The sequence below is a fragment of the Malaclemys terrapin genome, chromosome 4 (genome assembly GCF_027887155.1).
Source record: "Malaclemys terrapin pileata isolate rMalTer1 chromosome 4, rMalTer1.hap1, whole genome shotgun sequence".
Taxonomy (NCBI): domain Eukaryota; kingdom Metazoa; phylum Chordata; order Testudines; family Emydidae; genus Malaclemys; species Malaclemys terrapin.
In genome coordinates, this window is record NC_071508.1 from 88,501,013 (window position 1) to 88,524,914 (window position 23,902).

Consider the following 23,902-nt stretch of genomic DNA (forward strand, 5'->3'; position numbering starts at 1 on the left):
GCTGTTTATTATTTTTGTAGTACTTTTGCAATACAGTGCTATCTACACTGTAAGCTCTTTGGGGGCAGGAATTGCCTATTCACTAGGTATAGTCCTTTGTTATTTTTCATAGTACTGTGATCACTACTTAAGCCCTGATCCTGCAATTTATTGCACATAGGGAAACTTCTATACCTGTGTGGGTCCCCAGGGAGGAGAGGGGGGATCTGAGCATACACAGCAATCTGCCATCATGCTTTGAATTGTAGGATTGGGGGCTTAAATTGTAAACTGTTAAATAGACTGTAAGCTCTTTGGAGCAGGGACTGTCCTTTCATTCTGTATGTATACAGTACTAGCACAAGAGGACCTCTAGGTACATAATAATGTACAGGCAAGACTTAAAGTGCACATAATGTAAAGAAAATCCTAATTGCTAAAAAATCCATGCTGCTATTGCTGTGATGAGGCTCCATGCTGACACTGAGTGGTGCAATTATCAGTGCTAATGAGGAGGGTTAATTATCACACTTTAAGACAGAAGTGCTGGGGGCTTTTCAAGCTGACCCTAGAACGTATTTACATGATTTTTTGCAGGCTATAAATTGTTTTCCTATATTGTGACACAATGTAAAGATGAGTCAAAGAGATATCACTTTTCCATCACAAAAGTTAGAGCACTATACAAAATATGTACTATGGCCAAAATTCTAAACTCCCTACCCAGGCAAAACTTCCACTGAGGGGGTTGCCAAAGAAAAGATGTAGGACTGAGCTCTGAATAAATAAACCATGCTGGGAGATCCCATAGTAACCAGTTTTGTCCTTCTGCAAGGGATGTTCTAGTTGTTTGTTTTCTAACATGATCTGGATAGCGTTGCCAAACCTCCAGGATTGTCCTGGAGTCTCTAGGAATTAAAGTTTAATCTTTAATTAAAAATTATGTCATATGATGAAATCTCCAGGAACAAAACCACTAACCCAGGAACCTATCCTTGTAACAAACCCCGATGCCAACTCTGTCCACATATCTATTCAAGTGACATCATCATAGGACCTAATCACATCAGCCATACCATCAGGGGCTCGTTCACCTGCACATCTACCAATGTGATCTATGCCATCATGTGCCGGCAATGCCCCTCTGCCATGTACATTGGCCAAACCGGACAGTCTCTACGCAAAAGAATTAATGGACACAAATCTGACATCAGGAATCAAAATACTCAAAAACCAGTGGGAGAACACTTTAACCTGTCTGGTCATTCAGTGACAGACCTGCGGGTGGCTATATTACAACAGAAAAACTTCAAAAACAGACTCCAAAGAGAGACTACAGAGCTAGAATTGATATGCAAACTAGACACAATCAACTCCGGTTTGAATAAGGACTGGGAATGGCTGAGCCATTACAAACGTTGACTATCTCCCCTTGTAAGTACTCTCACACTTCTTATCACACTGTCTGTACTCGGCTAGCTTGATTATCACTTCAAAAGTTTTTTTTTTTTTTTTTTTTTTTTCCTCTTAATTAATTGGCCTCTCAGAGTTGGTAAGACAACTCCCACCTGTTTATGCTCTCTGTATGTGTGTATATATATCTCCTCATTATATGTTCCATTCTATATGCATCCGAAGAAGTGGGCTGTAGTCCACGAAAGCTTATGCTCTAATAAATTTGTTAGTCTCTAAGGTGCCACAAGTACTCCTGTTCTTCTTTTTGCGGATACAGACTAACACGGCTGTTACTCTGAAACTTGTCATTATGCAAGGCACTGCATTTAGCCGTATGGAATGGAAATCCATCAACCTCATGAAAAAACTCGTACAGATACAGACAGACATCATCTTCCTTTCCAAATGCAAGCAGATGGACATCATACCAAAAGGACTAAAGGTAAAAAATCCATTACAATCTACATATCACACAGACTATGCTGAGAGACTGTGTCACACACTCTCAAAGAAACTGCGAAACCACCTGATCAGCATCCTATACAGCAAACAGGGAAAGATTAAGAATGAGCTCTCAGAACTGGATACTCTCATAAGAAACCAACCTTCCACACAAACTTCCTCATGGATAGACTTTACAAAAACTAGACAAGCCATTTACAAGACAAACTTTGCCTCTCTACAAAGGAAAAAGGACACTAAACTATCTAAACTGCTACATGCCACAAGCAGCCACAACAGTAGTTCCCTTAACCCACCCAGCAATATTGTTAATCTTTCCAGCTATACTCTTAGCCCAGCAGAAGAGTCTGTCCTATCTCTGGGCCTCTCCTTTTGTCCCTCCAGACCCATGAATATGATACAGTTCTGCAGTGACCTAGAATCCTACTTTCGACGTCTCCGACTCAAAGAATATTTCCAACATACCTCTGAACAGCATACTAACCCACAGAATCCTCCCTACCAGCACTACAAAAAAAAGGATTCTGCATGGACTCCTCCGGACGGTCGAAACAACAGACTGGATTTCTACATAGATTGCTTCCGTCGACGTGCAAAGGCTGAAATTGTGGAAAAGCAACATCACTTGCCACATAACCTCAGCCATGCTGAACACAACGCCATCTACAGCCTCAGAAACAACCCTGACATCATAATCAAAAAGGCTGACAAAGGAGGTGCTGTCGTCATCATGAATAAATTGGAATATGACCAGGAGGCTGCTAGACAGCTCTCTAACACCACATTCTACAGGCCATTATCCTCTGATCCCACTGAGGATTACCTAAAGAAACTACACCATCTGCTAAAAAAACTCCCTGACAAAGCACAGGAACAAATCCGTACAGACACATGCCTAGAACCCCGACCAGGGGTATTCTATTTGCTACCCAAGATCCATAAACCTAGATATCCTGGACGCCCCATCATCTCAGGCATTGGCACCCTAACATCAGGCTTGTCTGGTTATGTAGACTCTGTCCTAAGACCCTACGCTACCAGCACTCCCAGCTATCTTCGAGACACCACTGACTTCCTGAGGAAACTACAATCCATCGGTGATCTTCCAGAAAACACCATCCTGGCCACTATGGACGTAGAAGCCCTCTACACCAATATTCCACACAAAGATGGACTACAAGCTATCAGGAACAGTATCCCTGATAATGTCACAGCTAACCTGGTGGCTGAACTTTGTGATTTTGTCCTCCCCCACAACTATTTCACATTTGGGGACAATATATACCATCAAGTCAGCGGCACTGCTATGGGTACCCGCATGGCCCCACAATATGCCAACATTTTTATGGCTGACTTAGGGGACGAGAGCTAAGGAAGCGTTGTTCTAACGCCCCTACTCTACTTGCGCTACATTGATGACATCTTCATCATCTGGACCCATGGAAAAGAAGCCCTTGAGGAATTTCACCATGATTTCAATAATTTCCATCCCACCATCAACCTCAGCCTAGATCAATCCACACAAGCGGTCCATTTCCTGGACACTACTGTGCTAATAAGCGATGGTCACATCAATACCACCCTATACCGGAAACCTACTGACCGCTACACTTACCTACATGCCTCCAGCTTCCATCCAGGACACACCACACGATCCATTGTCTACAGCCAAGCTCTAAGATATAACCGCATTTGCTCCAATCCCTCGGATAGAGACAAGCACCTACAAGATCTCTATCAAGCATTCTTAAAACTACAATACCCACCTGCTGAAGTGAAAAAAAACAGATTGACAGAGCCAGACGAGTACCCAGAAGTCACCTCCTACAAGACAGGCCCAACAAAGAAAATAACAGAACACCACTAGCTGTCACCTTCAGCCCCCAACTAAAACCTCTCCAGCGCATCATCAGAGATCTACAACCTATCCTGAAAGATGATCCTTTACTCTCACAGATCTTGGGAGACAGACCTGTCCTCGCTTACAGACAACCCCCCAACCTAAAGCAAATACTCACCAGCAACCACACATCACTGAACAAAACCACTAACCCAGGAACCTATCCTTGTAACAAACCCCGATGCCAACTCTGTCCACATATCTATTCAAGTGACATCATCATAGGACCTAATCACATCAGCCATACCATCAGGGGCTCGTTCACCTGCACATCTACCAATGTGATCTATGCCATCATGTGCCAGCAATGCCCCTCTGCCATGTACATTGGCCAAACCGGACAGTCTCTACGCAAAAGAATTAATGGACACAAATCTGACATCAGGAATCAAAATACTCAAAAACCAGTGGGAGAACACTTTAACCTGTCTGGTCATTCAGTGACAGACCTGCGGGTGGCTATATTACAACAGAAAAACTTCAAAAACAGACTCCAAAGAGAGACTACAGAGCTAGAATTGATATGCAAACTAGACACAATCAACTCCGGTTTGAATAAGGACTGGGAATGGCTGAGCCATTACAAACGTTGACTATCTCCCCTTGTAAGTACTCTCACACTTCTTATCACACTGTCTGTACTCGGCTAGCTTGATTATCACTTCAAAAGTTTTTTTTTTTTTTTTTTTTTTTCCTCTTAATTAATTGGCCTCTCAGAGTTGGTAAGACAACTCCCACCTGTTTATGCTCTCTGTATGTGTGTATATATATCTCCTCATTATATGTTCCATTCTATATGCATCCGAAGAAGTGGGCTGTAGTCCACGAAAGCTTATGCTCTAATAAATTTGTTAGTCTCTAAGGTGCCACAAGTACTCCTGTTCTTCTTTTTGCGGATACAGACTAACACGGCTGTTACTCTGAATCTGTTATATGCAGTGAGTCATTAGGGTTTTTAGGTACTGCTAGTGGTGGTTACTTCATCGTACTTGTTCCTTTTTTCCATTCCAGTGCAGGGAGAGGAAGGTAGGTGAATCCCATTGTGGCTTCATTTAGCTCCCGCCGAATGGCCCTCCCAAAATAGGACTGACTCTTCTACAAGAGGAGGACCAGGCTAGGTAGGATAGAAAAGGTGCTAAGTATAGCTGTGGTGATTCAGTTCATTAAATGCATCCCACCTGGGGCCCACGCCACTTGAACATTCCTTTGTATTTTATCTTTTCATGGCTGGCTTGCTATTTGTCATGCTGACAGGCACTGGCCTTCTGGAAACACTAGCTACCATTATGAGACCGCTAAGGCCTAAAGTAAAAAGGAGGAAATGGCAAGAAATATATAGTTAGTATTCTATCTCTAAACTAGGTAAGTAGATGAATGGATATAGTTATACCTTATGTTCAGATAGATTTAGTCTTAGTGTTATGTAGCTTCACCTACAGCTGCTTCAAATAACATCCAAAAGCAATAGTGTCCTTGTATATAAGGGGGAAATAGATGTCCCCAGACTGTTAACTATCTTTGAAGTGGGTATATTGTCACAGAGGAATGTATGTGTGTAGATTATAGTGGGGGGAGTGGTAGCAACTCGTTCATTTTGAGTCTCCGACACTTTCCATTATAAAAACATTTCCAACTATTTTAAAAAATATCTTCAATGCCTCCGCAGTTTGTAGTAGGAACTTGAAACTTGGCAGGGTCAAATAGCCCAGCCGAAGTATTCTATTAAATTGCTTATTAGGAAAGCAAGGAAGAAGAGTAGAATATGGACCCTAGAAAACAGCCAGAAGAGACCTTCTTTGGTAAAAAGAATAGGAGTACTTGTGGCACCTTGGAGACTAACAAATTTATTTGAGCATAAGCTTTCGTGGGCTACAGCCCACTTCTTCGGATGCATAGAATGGAACATATATTGAGGAGATATATATACACATACAGAGAGCATGAAAAGGTGGGAGTTGTCTTACCAACTCTGAGAAGCCAATTAAGTAAGAGAAAAATGATGCTGTTGTCATCATAAATAAATTGGAATATGACCAAGAGGCTGCTAGACAGCTCTCTAACACCACATTCTACAGGCCATTATCCTCTGATCGCACTGAGGATTACCTAAAGAAACTACACCATCTGCTTAAAAAAGCTCCCTGACAAAGCACAGGAGCAAATCTGTACAGACACATGCCTAGAACCCCGACCAGGGGTATTCTATTTGCTACCCAAGATCCATAAACCTGGAAATCCTGGATGCCCCATCATCTCAGGCATTGGCACCCTAACATCAGGATTGTCTGGCTATGTGGACTCTCTCCTCAGGCCCTACGCTACCAGCACTCCCAGCTATCTTCGAGACACCACTGACTTCCTGAGGAAACTACAATCCATCGGTGATCTTCCAGAAAACACCATCCTGGCCACTATGAATGTAGAAGCCCTCTACACCAATATTCCACACAAAGATGGCCTATAAGCTATCAACAGTATCCCCGATAATGTCACAGCTAACCTGGTGGCTGAATTTTGTGACTTTGTCCTCACCCACAACTATTTCACATTTGGGGACAATATATACCTTCAAGTCAGCGGCACTGCTATGGGTACCCACATGGCCCCACAGTATGCCAACATTTTTATGGCTGACTTAGGGGACGAGAACTAAGGAAGCGTTGTTCTAACGCCCCTACTCTACTTGCGCTACATTGATGACATCTTCATCATCTGGACCCATGGAAAAGAAGCCCTTGAGGAATTTCACCATGATTTCAATAATTTCCATCCCACCATCAACCTCAGCCTAGATCAATCCACACAAGCGGTCCATTTCCTGGACACTACTGTGCTAATAAGCGATGGTCACATAAATACCACCCTATACCGGAAACCTACTGACCGCTATACTTACCTACATGCCTCCAGCTTCCATCCAGGACACACCACACAATCCATTGTCTACAGCCAAGCTCTAAGATACAACCGCATTTACTCCAATCCCTCAGACAGAGACAAGCACCTACAAGAGCTCTATCAAGCATTCTTAAAACTATAATACCCACCTGCTGAAGTGAAAAAACAGATTGACAGAGCCAGACGAGTACCCAGAAGTCACCTCCTACAAGACAGGCCCAACAAAGAAAATAATAGAACACCACTAGCTGTCACCTTCAGCCCCCAACTAAAACCTCTCCAGCGCATCATCAAAGATCTACAACCTATCCTGAAAGATGATCCCTCACTCTCACAGATCTTGGGAGACAGACCTGTCCTTGCTTACAGACAACCCCCAACCTGAAGCAAATACTCACCAGCAACCACACACCACAGAACAAAAACACTGACCCAGGAGCCTATCCTTGCAACAAAGCCCAATGCCAACTCTGTCCACATATCTATTCAAGTGACCTCATCATAGGACCTAATCACATCAGCCATGCCATGAGGGGCTCGTTCACCTGCACATCTACCAATGTGATATATGCTATTCCCAAACCTGAGCCAGCTTTTGTAGGTGACAAATCTGAGGAACTGTCACAGATTGAAGTGTCACTAGAGGAGGTTTTGGAATTAATTGATAAACTTAACAGTAACAAGTCACCGGGACCAGATGGCATTCACCAAGAGTTCTGAAAGAACTCAAATGTGAAGTCGCTGAACTATTAACTAAGGTTTGTAACCTGTCCTTTAAATCGGCTTCTGTACCCAATGACTGGAAGTTAGCTAATGTAACGCCAATATTTAAAAAGGGCTCTAGAGGTGATCCCGGCAATTACAGACCGGTAAGTCTAACGTCGGTACCAAGCAAATTAGTCAAAACAATAGTAAAGAATAAAATTGTCAGACACATAGAAAAACATAAACTGTTGAGCAATAGTCAACATGGTTTCTGTAAAGGGAAATCGTGTCTTACTAATCTATTAGAGTTCTTTGAGGGGGTCAACAAACATGTGGACAAGGGGGATCCAGTGGACATAGTGTACTTAGATTTCCAGAAAGCCTTTGACAAGGTCCCTCACCAAAGGGGTAAAGTAAGTTGTCATGGGATAAAAGGGAAGGTCCTTTCATGGATTGAGAACTGGTTAAAAGACCGGGAACAAAGGCTAGGAATTAATGGTAATTTCTCAGAATGGAGAGGGGTAACTAGTGGTGTTCCCCAAGGGTCAGTCCTCGGACCAATCCTAATCAACTTATTTATAAATGATCTGGAGAAAGGGGTAAACAGTGAGGTGGCAAAGTTTGCAGATGATACTAAACTGCTCAAGATAGTTAAGACCAAAGCAGACTGTGATGAACTTCAAAAAGATCTCACAAAACTAAGTGATTGGGCAACAAAATGGCAAATGAAATTTAATGTGGATAAATGTAAAGTAATGCACATTGGAAAAAATAACCCCAATTATATATACAATATGATGGGGGCTAATTTAGCTACAACGAGTCAGGAAAAAGATCTTGGAGTCATCGTGGATAGTTCTCTGAAGATGTGCACGCAGTGTGCAGAGGCGGTCAAAAAAAGCAAACAGGATGTTAGGGATCATTAAAAAGGGGATAGAGAATAAGACTGAGAATATATTATTGCCCTTATATAAATCGATGGTACGCCCACATCTCGAATACTGCGTACAGATGTGGTCTCCTCATCTAAAAAAAGATATACTGGCACTAGAAAAGGTTCAGAAAAGGGCAACTAAAATGATTAGGGGTTTGGAACGGGTCCCATATGAGGAGAGATTAAAGAGACTAGGAGTCTTCAGCTTGGAAAAGAGGAGACTAAGGGGGGATATGATAGAGGTATATAAAATCATGAGTGATGTGGAGAAAGTGGATAAGGAAAAGTTATTTACTTATTCCCATAATACAAGAACTAGGGGTCACCAAATGAAATTAATAGGCAGCAGATTTATAACAAATACAAGGAAGTTCTTCTTCACGCAGCGCACAGTCAACTTGTGGAACTCCTTACCTGAGGAGGTTGTGAAAGCTAGGACTATAACAGCATTTAAAAGAGAACTGGATAAATTCATGGTGGTTAAATCCATTAATGGCTATTAGCCAGGATGGGTAAGGAATGGTGTCCCTAGCCTGTTTGTCAGAGGATGGAGATGGATGGCAGATGAGAGATCACTTGATCATTGCCTGTTGGTCCACTCCCTCTGGGGCACCTGGCATTGGCCACTGTCGGTAGACAGGATACTGGGCTAGATGGACCTTTGGTCTGACCCGGTACGGCCGTTCTTATGTTATGTTCTTATGTGCCAGCAATGTCCCATTTCAGCAAGTCACTTAAGCACATGCTTAACTTTAAACACATAGGTAAGTGCCTGATGTGGACTCAGTGGCAAAATGAGAAAAGACACATGCATGGAATTAAGCGGCAGGCTGCAACTTTTATTAATCGTTAACACAGGCTAGGGGCGCTACTTGCCCATCACACATACTCTCCTATACCAGGTATTTAATTGGTTCCAGGGCAGGGGTACCAAGGCTCCTTACCATATAACCCATAACATGGGGTAGGCACTCCTCAGTCTACTCCATAGGACTCAGCTCTCTAAGTCCTTGCACCCGCCCCACCATGAGGTGGACAGAGGGTCCAGCATGAGCCCAAAGCCCAGCACCAAAATCCCAGGTCTTTTCCCTCTGAGAACTGTTCATTTTATTCTCTTAGCCGCACTGGAAACCGGCTGCAAGTTGTGACAAATAAACAGCTCCACCCCTGTACCTCAGTCAGGTACTAGGTGCATTCCTACTCAACCCACTGTGGCTTGCAGGTGCTGCGAGGAAGGCAAAAAACACCCTGGTCTTCTGCCAATTGGCCTATGGGAGAAAAAAATCCTTCCTGACCCCTTGGCTAGATTGGCTAGAGCTGCAGCATCTGTCAGGCTGAGTTCCCACTCCTTGTTTGGGTGGGTATGGTGGGCTGCTAGAACAGAGCTGAAAGAGGCTCCACACGGCCCCTGCGCTGGGCTATATCCTGGGAGCAGAGGAATGCTGGCTAATCAGCCCCTCTGTCCTCCAGCTGGCCAATGGGTGCCAGAGACTCCCATGAGGAGATACCTATTGGCCTTTGGCGAGCGTCTCTCTCCCTTGCTACTGGGATTGTTCCCCTTTCACTGCTGACGGTATCAAGTTCCACCACTGATTGATGCAAGTGGGTGGCATTTTGCTGAAGTGGGTAAAGGCAATACAAAATTAGGACCAGAATCCAACTTACTTTCTCTTAACTGCCCTGGCTTTGCAGAGATAAGCCTGCCTGAGGAAAGCTGGAGAATGGCCATAAAATCCTCCAGTCTCTTGGCAACACTCAGAAATTACTTTTTTTTTTTTTTTTTAAACCAAGACAAATTAAGATCCATGATTTCAAGTGATGGTTTTGGATTTATTTTTGGGTTATGCTTTCAGTTCCTACTTATACAGTGTAGTATCAGAGGGCTGACAAAATGGCATTCTATTCTTGCGTGGCTGCTCACAGTTCCGTCAGTAAGGTTGAAAATAGGAGCTGTAAACCTGTAATTTGTAAGAATCACAATAAAAAAACAAAAAAATAAAACAGCAAATAAACTTTCCACACTATTTGAATTTTTCAGGGTGCATCAATGAAAATTGGGTTGAGAAAAAAGAATAAGAGTTTCAAAATGATACCTTTTCGGAAGTTTTTCATGGGACCATCACTCTTTTTTGCAGACAAAACAAACTCTGGGATCTGTGCTTTCTTCCACATGTTGCTCCTTATGTGCTGATCAATACAATATGGATTATGTATTGGGGGGGTTCATTTGTGTCATGATTTTTAACTTTTTTTCCATAATTAAAAAATATATCAAGCTGAACATATTGTTTTTAGCTGTGACAGCATAACATGTCTAATCAAGGCAAAAATGGAGTCAGAGGGAAAATGAGTCTGGCAGCCAGGGGTGAAAGTAACATTAAGCACTTACCGGTACGGGGATCGGGCCTCGGACAGAAGGGGCGGAGCTGGGGGTCAGAATCCCCCAGCCAGCCCATCCATACCCCCATATTGGCTGCTGATGTAGGAACTGAGTGAATGGACTATGGAAGTAATATACAGCAGGAACAAATTATTATTTCCCCTCCATCTAGAATTTTAAATTAGGGATGGGCCTGAACCGAACCTTATATCTAAACACATCTGAACTTTGGGGAAGTTTAAAAGCAGAGCCAATCTTTGTAGCTCATGCTAATCTCTCTTTAAAATCTCAACTTCTGTACAGAAATCTCTAACCTAGTTTAATATCAGTTCATCAACATAATTCTGTTTTTAAACCCTTTCTCACCTATTCCAGCTCTCTTTGTCTTTGGCCGAGTCTGGTATAAGTGGGTGCAGTGCCATTCAAGTCAGACTGGCACTTTCATACATCAACCCTGAGTTTGCCCTTCAATCTGCAAAGTACTGACTAATCTCCCTGTCCTTCTCTTTCATTGTTCTGGCATATTAGAATGTTGTGAATCATTTCTGTGATCCTTAATCTGAACTCACAAGATGTGCTCCATGCAAGGGATAATTCCTCTGGTTTGGTTTAGGCAGTCTGAACCCCATGGTAATTAGTTGTTGTGGGTATAACACTCTGAGCTCATAAAGCACCATATAATGCCATATATTATTGTGAGTACTGAAAAATTGTGCATGGGTATAAATCTTTCTAGTTAAACTGAATATGCATTGAAGAAGTCTTGCTGTTGTGCAGGGCCAGCTTTAGGATTTTTGCCTCCCAAAGCAAAAACAATTTTGGCCGCCCCCCACCCCGTTCTTTAATTACCCCACCCCCAGCCCCACCTAAACTCCGCCCCTTCCCCAAATCCCCAGCCCTGCCTCCTCCCCCCAGGCTCTCAAGCCTAGGAGGGAGGGAGGGGGAGAAGTGGCGCCCACGCCGTGGCCACTTGGAGTCTCCCCCCCACCCAGGTTTGAGAGCCTGGGAGGGAGGGGGAGACCCCGAGCCGCCGCAGCGCGCAAAACAGCTGATTCGCCCGCCGTGGCAGCAGCAGTGGAGGTGAGCTAGGGCGGCCGGGGCACATTTTTAGGGGCGGCATTCTGGCGCCGGCCAATGCGCCCCTAAAAATGTGCCGCCCCAAGCACCAGCTTGTTTTGCTGGTGCCTAGAGCCGGCCCTGCTGTTGTGTCAATATCCAGAGTGATGTGAAATCAGTGCATTGTATTGGAAGGTGGGATTCCCCCACTTTGGCTCCAGTATGGACTTGCTAAATTGCCACTGACTTGCTGTGTGACTTTGGACAACTCTCATTGGCTGTGTTTTACAAAGCTGGCTAGGGGATTTGGATGCCTACTCGAGACATAGCCTACATCATGGTTAGCTCAGTACATGGTTTAAACAAGGTGGCAAAATTTTGTATCCCATTGTGTTACATTTTACTGATCAGTAATAGCATCTGCTTATGAACAGTGACACATTTTCTGCTCCCATGTGTTTCATGCAGGCAGCAGAGTGGCCATGTGCATGTAGGGAATCAATTCTAAAGGTCTTACACCTCTTACAAGAGAACTGCATTTGTTGTACCTGACTAGAGCTGAAAAGCCCAGACCCATCCTCTCCTCCCTAGCCTCCACAAACCTCCAGTGATCTCATTAGCAAACAACACATTCAAAAAGAGCTCCTCACCCCCTGGCACACATTGTCTCACTTCTTTCCTCAAGACATTACTTATGTGACTGATGTGAACTAGGATGATTTCCCCACCCCCTGGTCTTTGACTAGCTGCTCTGTTCTGCTGCTCTAGCCTAGGAATCACCTCTGACAGTTATGGGTGAAAGTGTTAGTGTAGAGAGGTTAGCCGAGGCTGGTCTCAATCTGGGGTGGCGGGGACCCCTCAATCTGGGGTGGCGGGGACTCCCCAAACTAAGTTTGGGAAGAGGTCTAGCAGGGAATTAGTCCGGCTACAGGAGTCTTCCTCCACGCCTTTGTGAGGGCAGAAACAACACAGGTAGTCGTCAGCCCAGGCCCTAGGTCAGGGTGGGGCAATTTGAGTCAGGTGCTTAGGCCCTCAGGCAGGGGCTAAGCAACAACAGTTTATCAACAGTGAGCCCAAGCCCCGGGTCTGAAGGCCTGGGAGAGGGGGAGACTGCCACCCACAAGTTGGGTGACGGGGGACGCAGGCCCTCCCACTCCACTGCCAGTCCAGGGCCCTAGCAGCAGCAGCAGAACACCCGCTGTTGTGTCAGTGGGGATCCTGGCTGCAACACACTGACATGGGTTCTGGCAATGTCACAGCCAGACTAGTGTCGGCTGTTTCTGGGCTACTTCCGGACTCCACCTTTCGAGGTACCTGGGTCGGGGCAGTGTCCTCAGCAGGGTCCAGCACCATGGGTTCCTTGGGATTGCTGGCACTGGGCAGGCTCGGCAACTCCTCTGGGTAGCTGGCCTGGGGCAGGCCTGGCCAGCCCTTGGGTCCACCACAGGTCGCTGGGGCTTTCCAACTGGGAGGTAGGCCAGAGGCATCTGGTCTCCCCGGTGACTGCTCCCTCAGTGAGCTCTGGGGCCGGGCCTTTATACAAGAAGGGTTTCTTCAAGTATGTTAGCAACAAGAAGAAAGTCAAGGGAAGTGTGGGCCCCTTACTGAATGAGGGAGGCAACCTAGTGACAGAGGATGTGGAAAAAGCTAATGTACTCAATGCTTTTTTTGCCTCTGTCTTCACGAACAAGATCAGCTCCCAGACTGCTGCACTGGGCAGCACAGCATGGGGAGAAGGTGACCAGCCCACTGTGGATAAAGAAGTGCTTTGGGACTATTTAGAAAAGCTAGATGAGCACAAATCCATGAGGCCGGATGCGCTGCATCCGAGGGTGCTAAAGGAGTTGGCGGATGTGATTGACCATTATCTTTGAAAACTCATGGCGATCGGGGGAGGTCCCGGATGACTGGAAAAAGGCTAATGTAGTGTCCATCTTTAAAAAAGGGAAGAAGGAGGATCCGGGGAACTACAGGTCAGTCAGCCTCACCTCAGTCCCTGGAAAAATCATGGAGCAGGTCCTCAAGGAATCTATTCTGAAGCACTTAGAGGAGAGGAAAGTGATCAGGAACAGTCAGCATAGATTCACCAAGGGCAAGTCATGCCTGACTAACCTAATTGCCTTCTATGAGGAGATAACTGGGTCTGTGGATGACGGGAAAGCAGTGGATGTGTTATTCCTTGACTTTAGCAAAGCTTTTGATACGGTCTCCCACAGTATTCTTGCCGCCAAGTTAAAGAAGTATGGGCTGGATGAATGGACTATAATGTGGATAGAAAGCTGGCTAGATCGTCAGGCTCAACGGGTAGTGATCAATGGCTTCATGTCTAGCTGGCAGCTCGTATCAAGCGGAGTGCCCCAAGGGTTGGTCCTGGGGACGGTTTTGTTCATTATCTTCATTAATGATCTGGAGGATGGCGTGGACTGCACTCTCTGCAAGTTTGCAGATGACACTAAACTGGGAGGTGTGGTAGATATGCTGGAGGGTAGGGATCAGATACAGAGGGACCTAGACAAATTAGAGGATTGGGCCAAAAAAAAACCTGATGAGGTTCAACAAGGACAAGTGTAGAGTCCTGCACTTAGGACGGAAGAATCCCATGCATTGCTACAGATTAGGGACCGAATGGCTAGGCAGCAGTTCTACAGAAAAGGACCTAGGGGTTACAGTGGATGAGAAGCTGGATATGAGTCAACAGTGTGCCCTTGTTGCCAAGAAAGCTAATGACATTTTGAGCTGTATAAGTAGAGGCATTGCCAGCAGATCGAGGGACATGATCATTCCCCTCTATTCGACGTTGGTGAGGCCTCATCTGAAGTACTGTGTCCAGTTTTGGGCCCCACACTACAAGAAGAATGTGGAAAAATTGGAAAGAGTCCAGCAGAGGGCAACAAAAATGAGTAGGGGGCTGGAGCACATGACTTATGAGGAGAGGCTGAGGGAACTGGGATTGTTTAGTCCGCAGAAGAGAAGAATGAGGGGGGATTTGATAGCTGCTTTCAACTACCTGAAAGGGGGTTCCAAAGAGGATGGATCTAGACTGTTCTCAGTGGTACCTGATGACAGAACAAGGAGTAATGGTCTCAAGTTGCAGTTGGGGAGGTTTAGGTTGGATATTAGGAAAAACTTTTTCACTGGGAGGGTGGTGAAGCACTGGAATGGGTTACCTAGGGAGGTGGTGGAATCTCTTTCCTTAGAGGTTTTTAAGGTCAGGCTTGACAAAGCCCTGGCTGGGATGATTTAGTTGGGAATTGATCCTGCTTTGAGCATGGGGTTGGACTAGATGACCTCCTGAGGGCCCTTCCAACCCTGATATTCTATGATTGATTTATACTTCCTGTGCCACGCCTGACCCTCTGGGGGGTGGGCTAAGAGCTCCCTGGCTCCACCCACTCTGGTGTCCAGAGGGGCTCGTGTCTCTCTGGGGCATTAGGGACCCACACCACCTCACTACCGTTAGTAATGAGCAATGAGGTCTTTTCTTTCTTTGAGATATAGGGGCTTTCACAAGCCTAACTCCTTGTGCGGAGAGTAGATTCTGTGGCATTCACATGCTGTGTAATTTAAACTATATCGAGATGCCTGTCATATGAGGCACCATTGCGTGTTTATAACTCTAAATAAATAAATGCGCAATAGTATCACACAGGTAAAGAGTCTTCAAGCCTACAGTGGGAATAAGAAAGGAAATGCATTGACCTGAATTTCTGTATCTTTTCTTCTTGTTTAAACATGGTGTCTCTCCACAGCTTCCAAACATCTGTGGTCTTACATGTGTAGCGCATTTCTGTCTTTGCAGGTACTGACATTGTGCAGTGGCTCATGAAGAACCTCAGCATCGAGGACCCAGGTAATATGACTGTTGAAAGTGAAGAATCTACCAGTAGTGTGTGTGTGTGTGTGGCATTAGATATTAGGTACCTGTCTGTCACTGAGTCTAGGGCTGATAAAGCAATGAGGTTGTAGTCATCAGGAGAGAAGTGGGAAAGAAAGGGATATGAATCATAGTTGCTGTCCCTCAGCATATCAGTGAATTGTAGAACCTTGTCCCGCTAACGCCAGAATCCTATATAATACTTTCAAGCCATTTGTTAAACATTTACCTAGGTGAAAAGGCCTGGGGCCCTGACGGTACACCTATGGGCAGATCCTCAACTTGTGTAAACTTGCATAACTCTGAAGTCAAGGAACTTTGACAGTTTATATCAGCTGGGGAGCTATCCCCTGATGTGCAGCTTGCTTGAGAGGGAACTGAAGTTGCCACCTGTGCTGTCAAAAGTTGCAGAACAGCATCCCTCTGCCTTAGTGCATTTCTCTCTGAGTAAAGCCCTTTGCTCCCTTTTGAAATTTGTTGCCATATTAATAAAGATGCTGTTAGCAGTATATCATTCCAGCTGTTTGTATAATTTAGAGAAATGAAGGGATTCACTGTTGGAATGGGTTTCTTGTTAATGGTAATGTACAGTGTGCTTTGAATTGAATTTCACAATGTAGAGCAGTGTGACACCCTGTAAGCATCAGTGGGGACATTAAAATCATCAGGTTAACATTTTTAGTAGAGTCGACCAATACTATAAGGTTGGTTTTCACTTTTGTATAATTTGGTTGGAGAACTGAGGGGTACACCAGGTCTGACTCTGAGCCACCATGAGATCTGCTGAAAGCAATGGATTCCCTAGTGCAGCGGTTCTGAAACTTTAGTAACCTGAGGACCCCCATTTTGATTTTAAATTTTGCTGCAGACCCCCAAGACCCCTGCTCAGACCCAAGCCCCACCCCCACTCCACCCCTTCCCCCAAGGCCCCACCCCTGCCCCACCTCTTCCTGCCCCCGCTCCACTCTTGCCCCTCCTCTTCCCTGTCTCTTTTTGCCCCCTCCCTCTTCTACCCCCATCTCCCCTCCTGTCCATCCCGCCCAGTGCCTCCGGCACACCGGGGAACAGCTGTTCCCTGGCATGCAGGAGGCACTGGGAGGGATGGACAGGAGTTGATCAGCAGGGCCCACCGATCCCTTGGACTACCCTTGCAGACCCCAGTTTGAGAAATGCTGCCCTTGTGTACATCTGTCTGACAGATTTCTACTGTTTTCTTTCTTTCCCTCTCACAGTGGAAGCAATACACATGGGAAGTCTTATAGCAGCACAGGGCTATATCTTTCCAATCTCAGACCATGTTCTTACTCTGAAAGATGATGGGACCTTCTATCGTTTTCAGGTAGGTGAGCCCACTGCTTCCTACATTGTTGCTTCTATTATCACTGAAATGTTTACTTGTACACTGAGTGCTGTTGAAGTTCATACAATGCAAAGATCGCTATACTTATTGAGGTCATTTGGGCACAGCCATGAAGTACCAGTGAAGTCCCTTTAAGAAAATTTGTTCTACAGTCCCAAAGTATGTTTATCTGATGCCTCTGAATCAAAACCCCAAATCTTGAGGTAAGTCGTTTTCAGAATCTGAACCTGGGGCTGAATTTGGTAGCTAGTTTTCTATGTGTAATGGGCTGGACCAACACCCAGATCCAAACACATGCAAACACTGAAGTGTTAGAAATCTGCATTCAGTTCCATGCTCGGTTTTATATTAGGTTAGTTGGATCATCTTTCAGTTAAAGCATAGTTTTGGAAGTCAGGAGATCAGGGTTCCATTTCTGGCTCTGCCACAGAGTCTCTGTGACCTTGGCAAAAATCATTTAAATTATCCATGCCTCAGTTTCCCCATGTTGACTCTGTTCCCAGCTGTGTCGTGTTTAACTGCAGGACCTAGTTATTTTACACATCCTTCCTAAAATCTGCTGATCCAAGACTTCCCTGTTAATTCACTGATTGGGCTCCAGAAACTCCTTTTCTATTACAGATTGTCTATTATTGAAAATGACCAGAAAAGATCAAAGGTGGAGCTCGTGGTGTAAAGTTTCAAACTGAATTTGTTTCCACCTATCATATGGTCCATAGTAACGCTAATAATACCTGAATACCTGGCTTTTCTATAGTGCTTTTCAACCACAGAGTTCAAAGCACTTTGCAAAAATGTTATCATTATCCCCATTTTACGGAAGGGAAGCTGAGGCTAAGGGAGGTGAAGTGACCTGCCCCAGGTTAACCAGCAGCCCGCATCAGAGCTGGGAGTAGGTTCCAGGGCTCTTTCCACTAGGCCACTGGTCTTCCTGTCCTCTCTCTTCTGTTTACTGTTGCCTTCTCCATCATCTAACTCCTCCCTTCCTTCTGTGTTGCCCTTAGTTTAGCTTTTTTTGAAAAGGCTTTCATCTCTGCTTCTGCTGCTGCTGTCACTAGCTCCCGCTGCCCTACTGCTGCATGTTGTTTTCACTTAAGAAGCAGAAGTGTAGATTAATTACCAAATAGTCATTAACTCACCTGTACAGTTGTACTTTCCCACTGGGTCTCATTAAAAGACATATCAAGAAAGGATAATTTGCAGGATGTCATCGCCAGCTGTCAAAAACTCCTATCCTCCACCCTGTCAGCCAGGCTCCAACATCAGGGTCATGTTTAACTCCCTTTCCCCATTTTCATCCCACATATGCACTGTCACCAGATCATGTTGTTTTTTCCTTCTGTGTCTTTTGCTCTAAAACAGTGGTCACCAACTGGTAGATCGCGACCAACTGGTCTATCCTGGAGCCTCTGCCTGTTGATCATGATCTCCGGCCGCTAAAAGTCCAGCGACGCAGCAGGGCTAAGGCAGGCTCCCTGCCTGCTCTGGCCATGCACCTCTCATGGAAGCGGCCAGCACGACCCTGAAAACCTGGCGTGGGAGTGCAGGGGTCTCTGCGCTGCTCCTGCCTGCAGGCACTGTCCCCACAGCTCCTATTGGCCGGGAATGGGGAACTGTGGCCAATGGGAGCTGCGGGGGTGGTGCCTGCAGAGAGGGGCAGCACGCGGAGCCACGTGCCCGGGCTGCAGGGTCATGCTGGCCACTTCCAGGAGTGGCTTGGGGCCGGGGCAGGCAGGGTGCCTGCCTTGGCCCTGCTGCACCACCGAATGGGATCTGCCCGAGATAAGTGCTGCCTGGTGGGATCTCGCACCTCTCCCACCAGGCAGCCCTGAACCCCTCCCAGAGCCAGCATCCTGAACCCCTTCCTGCACCCTGAACCCCCTGCCCCAGTCCTGAGCCCCCTCCCAGAGCCAGAACCCTGTATCCTCTCCTGCACCCCAACATTCTGACCCAGCTCGGAGCCCCCCGCTGCACCCAAACTCCCTCCCACAGTTTGCACCCATCACCCACTCCTGAACCCCAAACCCCAGCCCCAGAGCGGGAGAACTGCAAAGAATGGGGCAGACAATCCCCAAAGCCGGTGGATATTCCAATACTTAGATTTACCAAGCCAGCACAAATCAGCTTCTATAATACCTTACTGGTTACCCAGAAGCCAACAATACAGTTCCCTTAAATCAACCCAGCCTCAGGCCTTCACCCAGACACCCAAGTCAACTATGATGAGGATTACTGAAAATCTTATTCATCATATAAGAAAGTTCTACCAATCCCAAAGGATCGGACACATTACCTCCCAGATTAATGAATATTTCAGATCTTACCCAAATACATGCTTACAGACAATCCTTATTAACTAAACTAAAATTTATTAAAAAAGAAAAGAGAGACAAAGTGTTAAAAGATCAGTATAAATACAGACATGAGTATAGTTCTGAGATCAGATTCATAGTAGAGATGGTGAGCTTTGTAATTGCAAATAGTTCTTTCAGAATTAGTCCATAGGTTATAGTCCAATGTTCATATTCAGGGTGATCCAGATAGGACTGGAGATCTCAGTCTTAGGACTTAAGTTTCCCCTGCATGAAGCATCAAGCAGATCTGAGATTAAAAGGATCAGGACCCAAGACATTTTTATACAGTTCTAGGCCTTCTTTTGACAGCTCAGAGTCCTTAGGCGAACAATAGGCAATCATGGAGACTTTGAAGTAGATCTATTTCCTAAGCATCACTGGTAATTAGCTACATGGATTAAATAAGGCAATTGCCTGTTCTTCCACTATTTGCAGGTGATTTGCTATACATTTCAAAGAGAGATTAATATAGTGATATTACTATGTTTACAGTTCATTTAAATGTTAAGATGTCCTTTTGATCTCTGAATTAACAGAATACGGCATAGACAGGGATTGTTTGACTACGTTATTGACCTCTAACAAGATATAAGTACACACATACAATGAGTATCACTTCTAATTTCTCACAATATAAGTTTGCATTTTAAAGTTCTAGTGTATCTACCATGGAATGGCCCTCATTACCATCCACATACTTTTCTAACATGTCTCTAAAGGTTGGATCTGGGTCATTTATTCTGCAGGATTTAACCCTTTCTGACCATGCATCATACTTTGTATAAGATTCGTTGCAATTATGTAACAGTGGTAGCAACAATGATTTGCATGGTCATATTTTAATCAGATAATGTCACAGTAGGATTTGGACTAAATATTTTTTGACCCCTCCATGTGCTCATTAACAGTTCCTTTCACTGCTCCTTGGCACAAAGATATGTCCTCTTCATGCATACACAGTGCTATGCCCACTTTTGGCACTTATAATAATAGTGCACTGTAACTCACGTAGCTACAGAGAAGTTACTCTTTCATGCACATTAAAACTGCAATGTAACTTCCATGTAGTTAATACTGTTGTAACTAATTGTAGCAGAAAGTTTAAGCTGGGTGGTTACAGTGTTCTCTCCTGAGCAGAATGGAAAACCAGTGATGTTAGTTTGGGTCCTGCTTTCAAAACTACAATGTTAGATTGGGTTTTGAAATTTGGCAAAACTGATTTTCCCATTCTTAATCTGAATTGTATTGTCCGATTAATTTAGAATGTAAATTGGGGCAGGAGACTGTATCTTCCTCTGTTTTGTACAGTGCCAAGCACATTAACAGTGCTCAAAACCCAATGATATGTACAACGTGTAAAAAGGCCACAGGAATGTTCTCACACTCCTTAAAGATGGCTCAAGGTAAAAGCAGGTTCTTTTGGAGTGAGGAAAGTTGCCGGGGGATGGGCAAACAAGCCGATACTCAAATGTAGGGGTGGGGGTGTTTAAAGATAACTGAATATTAGGAACCCTGAATCTGTGTATTGGTCTCTTCATCTATCCCTAGGCACTGAGTGCAGAGAAAGTTTGCCGATACCCTACTGATGGCCCAGTCCTGTGTCCACTGAAGTCAATTGCAGTATTTTCATTGACTCCATAAGAACAGGGTTTGGAATTTAGGCTGTCAAGGGCATCATCATATTTATAATTTTCAGTTGCATTAAGGTTTGTTGTTGTTTTAAGCTTAAATGTAATTGTTAAAATATGATGTGCTGTTTTTCAGGCCCCATACTTTTGGCCTTCAAACTGCTGGGAACCAGAAAATACAGACTATGGTGAGAAAATATTCTAGTTTTTGAAAATTCCTGTTGAAAGTGTCAGAATTAACTCTGTTGCCCTGTAGAAATTATTTATTGGTGGTCTACAACATTTCATGCTTGGAGTTTCCTCTTCAACTCCAGCTAAGGACCATATTAAATGCCATCCTTACATTAGGTGAAATCCCAGCTCTATTGAAGGCAATGGGGGTTTGCCATTAATTTCAATGGGGCCAGGATTTCACCCATTGAGTAGCACCTTTCTTCTCAAATAGTCCTATTGATTTTAACAGGACTACTTAGGGTGTAAGATTATAGTCAATGTGAAGGTATAAGTATCTCCTTGTAAGAATTAGTAGGGTCTAGTAGCATAAAGATTGCTTCTGTGGTGGAATACTCTCTGATCTGTAGCTGAATTTGAACTGTTAGTCAATAAGTGTTAATCCTGTTTGGGCACTGAACTGGATGCTCAATAAACAGTTATCTAACCAACAATAACATACCATTAGTCAAACAAAAATTAAGCTTTTCTGATACATGGCATTAAAAAACATGAAAAGGGAAAATACATTTAAATTACCAGATGATAACTGGTGACAGAAGAATAACAATGGTTTATGAGCTAATAAACCACAGTACCCTATATTAAACATCTGAGTGGCTGAGGACAGGAATAATGCATAAAGAAAATATAGCAGTGTTGTCCTCTTTAGCTGTCTCTGTGCATTATTGCTCTCTCTTGTAGAACTACACTGTTCTCATAGCTACATGATAAAATCAGTTATTCCATCCCACTGTGGCATTGGCAGAGGAAGTGAATGCATCTGTGTGCTCATAAAACAAGGGCTTCTGGAAATGTTTCTTTAAAAGAGCTCTCAGTAACTAAGACAAATTTATAACAAAAAAAATTATTCCCACCCACCCACCCACCTCCCAGACAACAATCATTCATCATTGTGGATTTTGGAAATAATATTTGGTAGAGTAAACAGGAAGCCCATAACCGTGTGTAGAGCTCATTTGCAATCCTCACATACAGTGATAATTATTAACATCTTTCCATGTTTGCCTAAGTGTAGGGAACATCTATGAAAAGCTATGGTAAGAGTCACAGTAATGTTAATTATTTACAAAGGCATTTCTAAATATTTTAAGGGTAACCACTGTATATTAGGTATGTGCGCAGTTACACTGAAAATACTTTCTGTACGTATCATAGTAACAATCTGGAAACAGAAGATTTTTTTCTGTAGCATTAAGTAAAAAATTGGATGTAGATGCAATGCATTGTATATAATAGTGCCCCTCAAAGAAAGGCCTTCTATGACCTGCCTCAAGGCTGAAAACATGCTGCACATGCATTAGCTTTGAGCCCCTTCGGGCTCATTTTCACGTATCCAATATCAGCATTTGTATATCAGTTAGGGATGTCCATGTGGATTCTTCAGAATCCTGAATAAAGCCCAGACTGGCAGTTTTCAGCTAAATCCAAATAAAACTGAAGTCTCAGTAGCTGTCTATACATTTTTTTACCTGCATTTTTGATGCCTCAAAGACATTTATGGGGCTGAAACTGGCCGCCTGATGATAGTTCGGTCCCTGGAATGTGGAAATACCCTGAGATGACTAGATCTGGATTTATTTTGACCCTATAAATGGCTTCCAGATGAAACTACTGTTGAAATATATAAATACCAAGAATAACAATACTTGAATTAATCCGGTCTGGTCACTGTGCCTCTAATGCAATATCTGAATCTCCTCAGTAGAGGTAGTTGAAAATATTCTGTCAATTTTAACAGAAAATTGGGTTTTTAAGGAAATGAAGTTTTTTTTTTTATGGAAAGTGCCTGTTTCAACATTTTCATTGTTTCAGAAAATCAAAAATCCATGTTTTTCAATGAAAAGTTGACATTGAAAATGTTGATGAAAAAAGTAATTTCCCTCAGACAAAACCCTATTTTCTGTGCAGCTCTACTTCTATAGACTGTGGGTCAGATTGTATCCAGCCCTGAAAGAGATTAGGAGAGGGTGTAAGTTAGGGACTTTTACCACATTCAGATCCAGGTTCAGATTTCAAAGACCCCAAAGATTGGAGATCCATATTATGTAATTTGGATCTGAATTTGACCCAGCTCCTGTGTAAGTTGGGATTCTGCGTTCTGGTTTCAGTCCATAATTGAGGTGAGGGGCCAGTTGCAAAGTCCTGATGCTAACTGCCTCAGAATGCAGGATGGTACAGAATACACTGGGCCCATATCAACCCCCAGTATATACACTCACAGCAATTGCTATGGTAATTGGTTGTGGTGTTGGACAAAACAATTATTTTAAATGGGAATAAGCAGATGGAGCTGATGAATCTTAAAAGCAATTAATCAAATCCAAAGAGGCACTCAGCTCCTCTCAGGATTTGGCTCTAATTGCTATTTTCATATCAATAATCTGAATACCTTTTCAATAAACAAGGGAAGGAAATGCAGAAGATATACAGGGCCACTCGCAAGAACAGTCCTCTCACTCTCTGTGCTCTAGCTGGGAGAAGGATGCTCAAAAAGGGGGTGAGGAGGCAACAGGGTGATGGCTCTGACCCCTTCCACACCAGCTGTGGAGCATGGCCAATGCACTGATGAGAGCATCTTTCACCAGCCCCAGTAGAAATTATGCCTTTCTGCCTTTCCTCTTTGGGCACCTCCCCATACTCACGGCTTCGTTGATAAAGCCATAATATAGCCCATAAGATGCAA

At 44.1% G+C, this 23,902-nt stretch overlaps 1 protein-coding gene across 6 annotated transcripts in view; it reads left to right on the forward strand.

The window, feature by feature from the left end:
* Window positions 1-23,902, forward strand: part of RGS6 (regulator of G protein signaling 6) — a 516,863-nt gene that overhangs the window by 391,072 nt on the left and 101,889 nt on the right. For all 6 annotated transcript variants that reach the window (XM_054028464.1, XM_054028466.1, XM_054028465.1 and 3 more), the window contains 3 exons: window positions 15,569-15,619; window positions 16,876-16,982; window positions 21,122-21,173. In XM_054028464.1, the coding sequence (XP_053884439.1) occupies window positions 15,569-15,619; window positions 16,876-16,982; window positions 21,122-21,173 (210 nt within the window). The remainder of the gene's footprint in view (window positions 1-15,568; window positions 15,620-16,875; window positions 16,983-21,121; window positions 21,174-23,902) is intronic.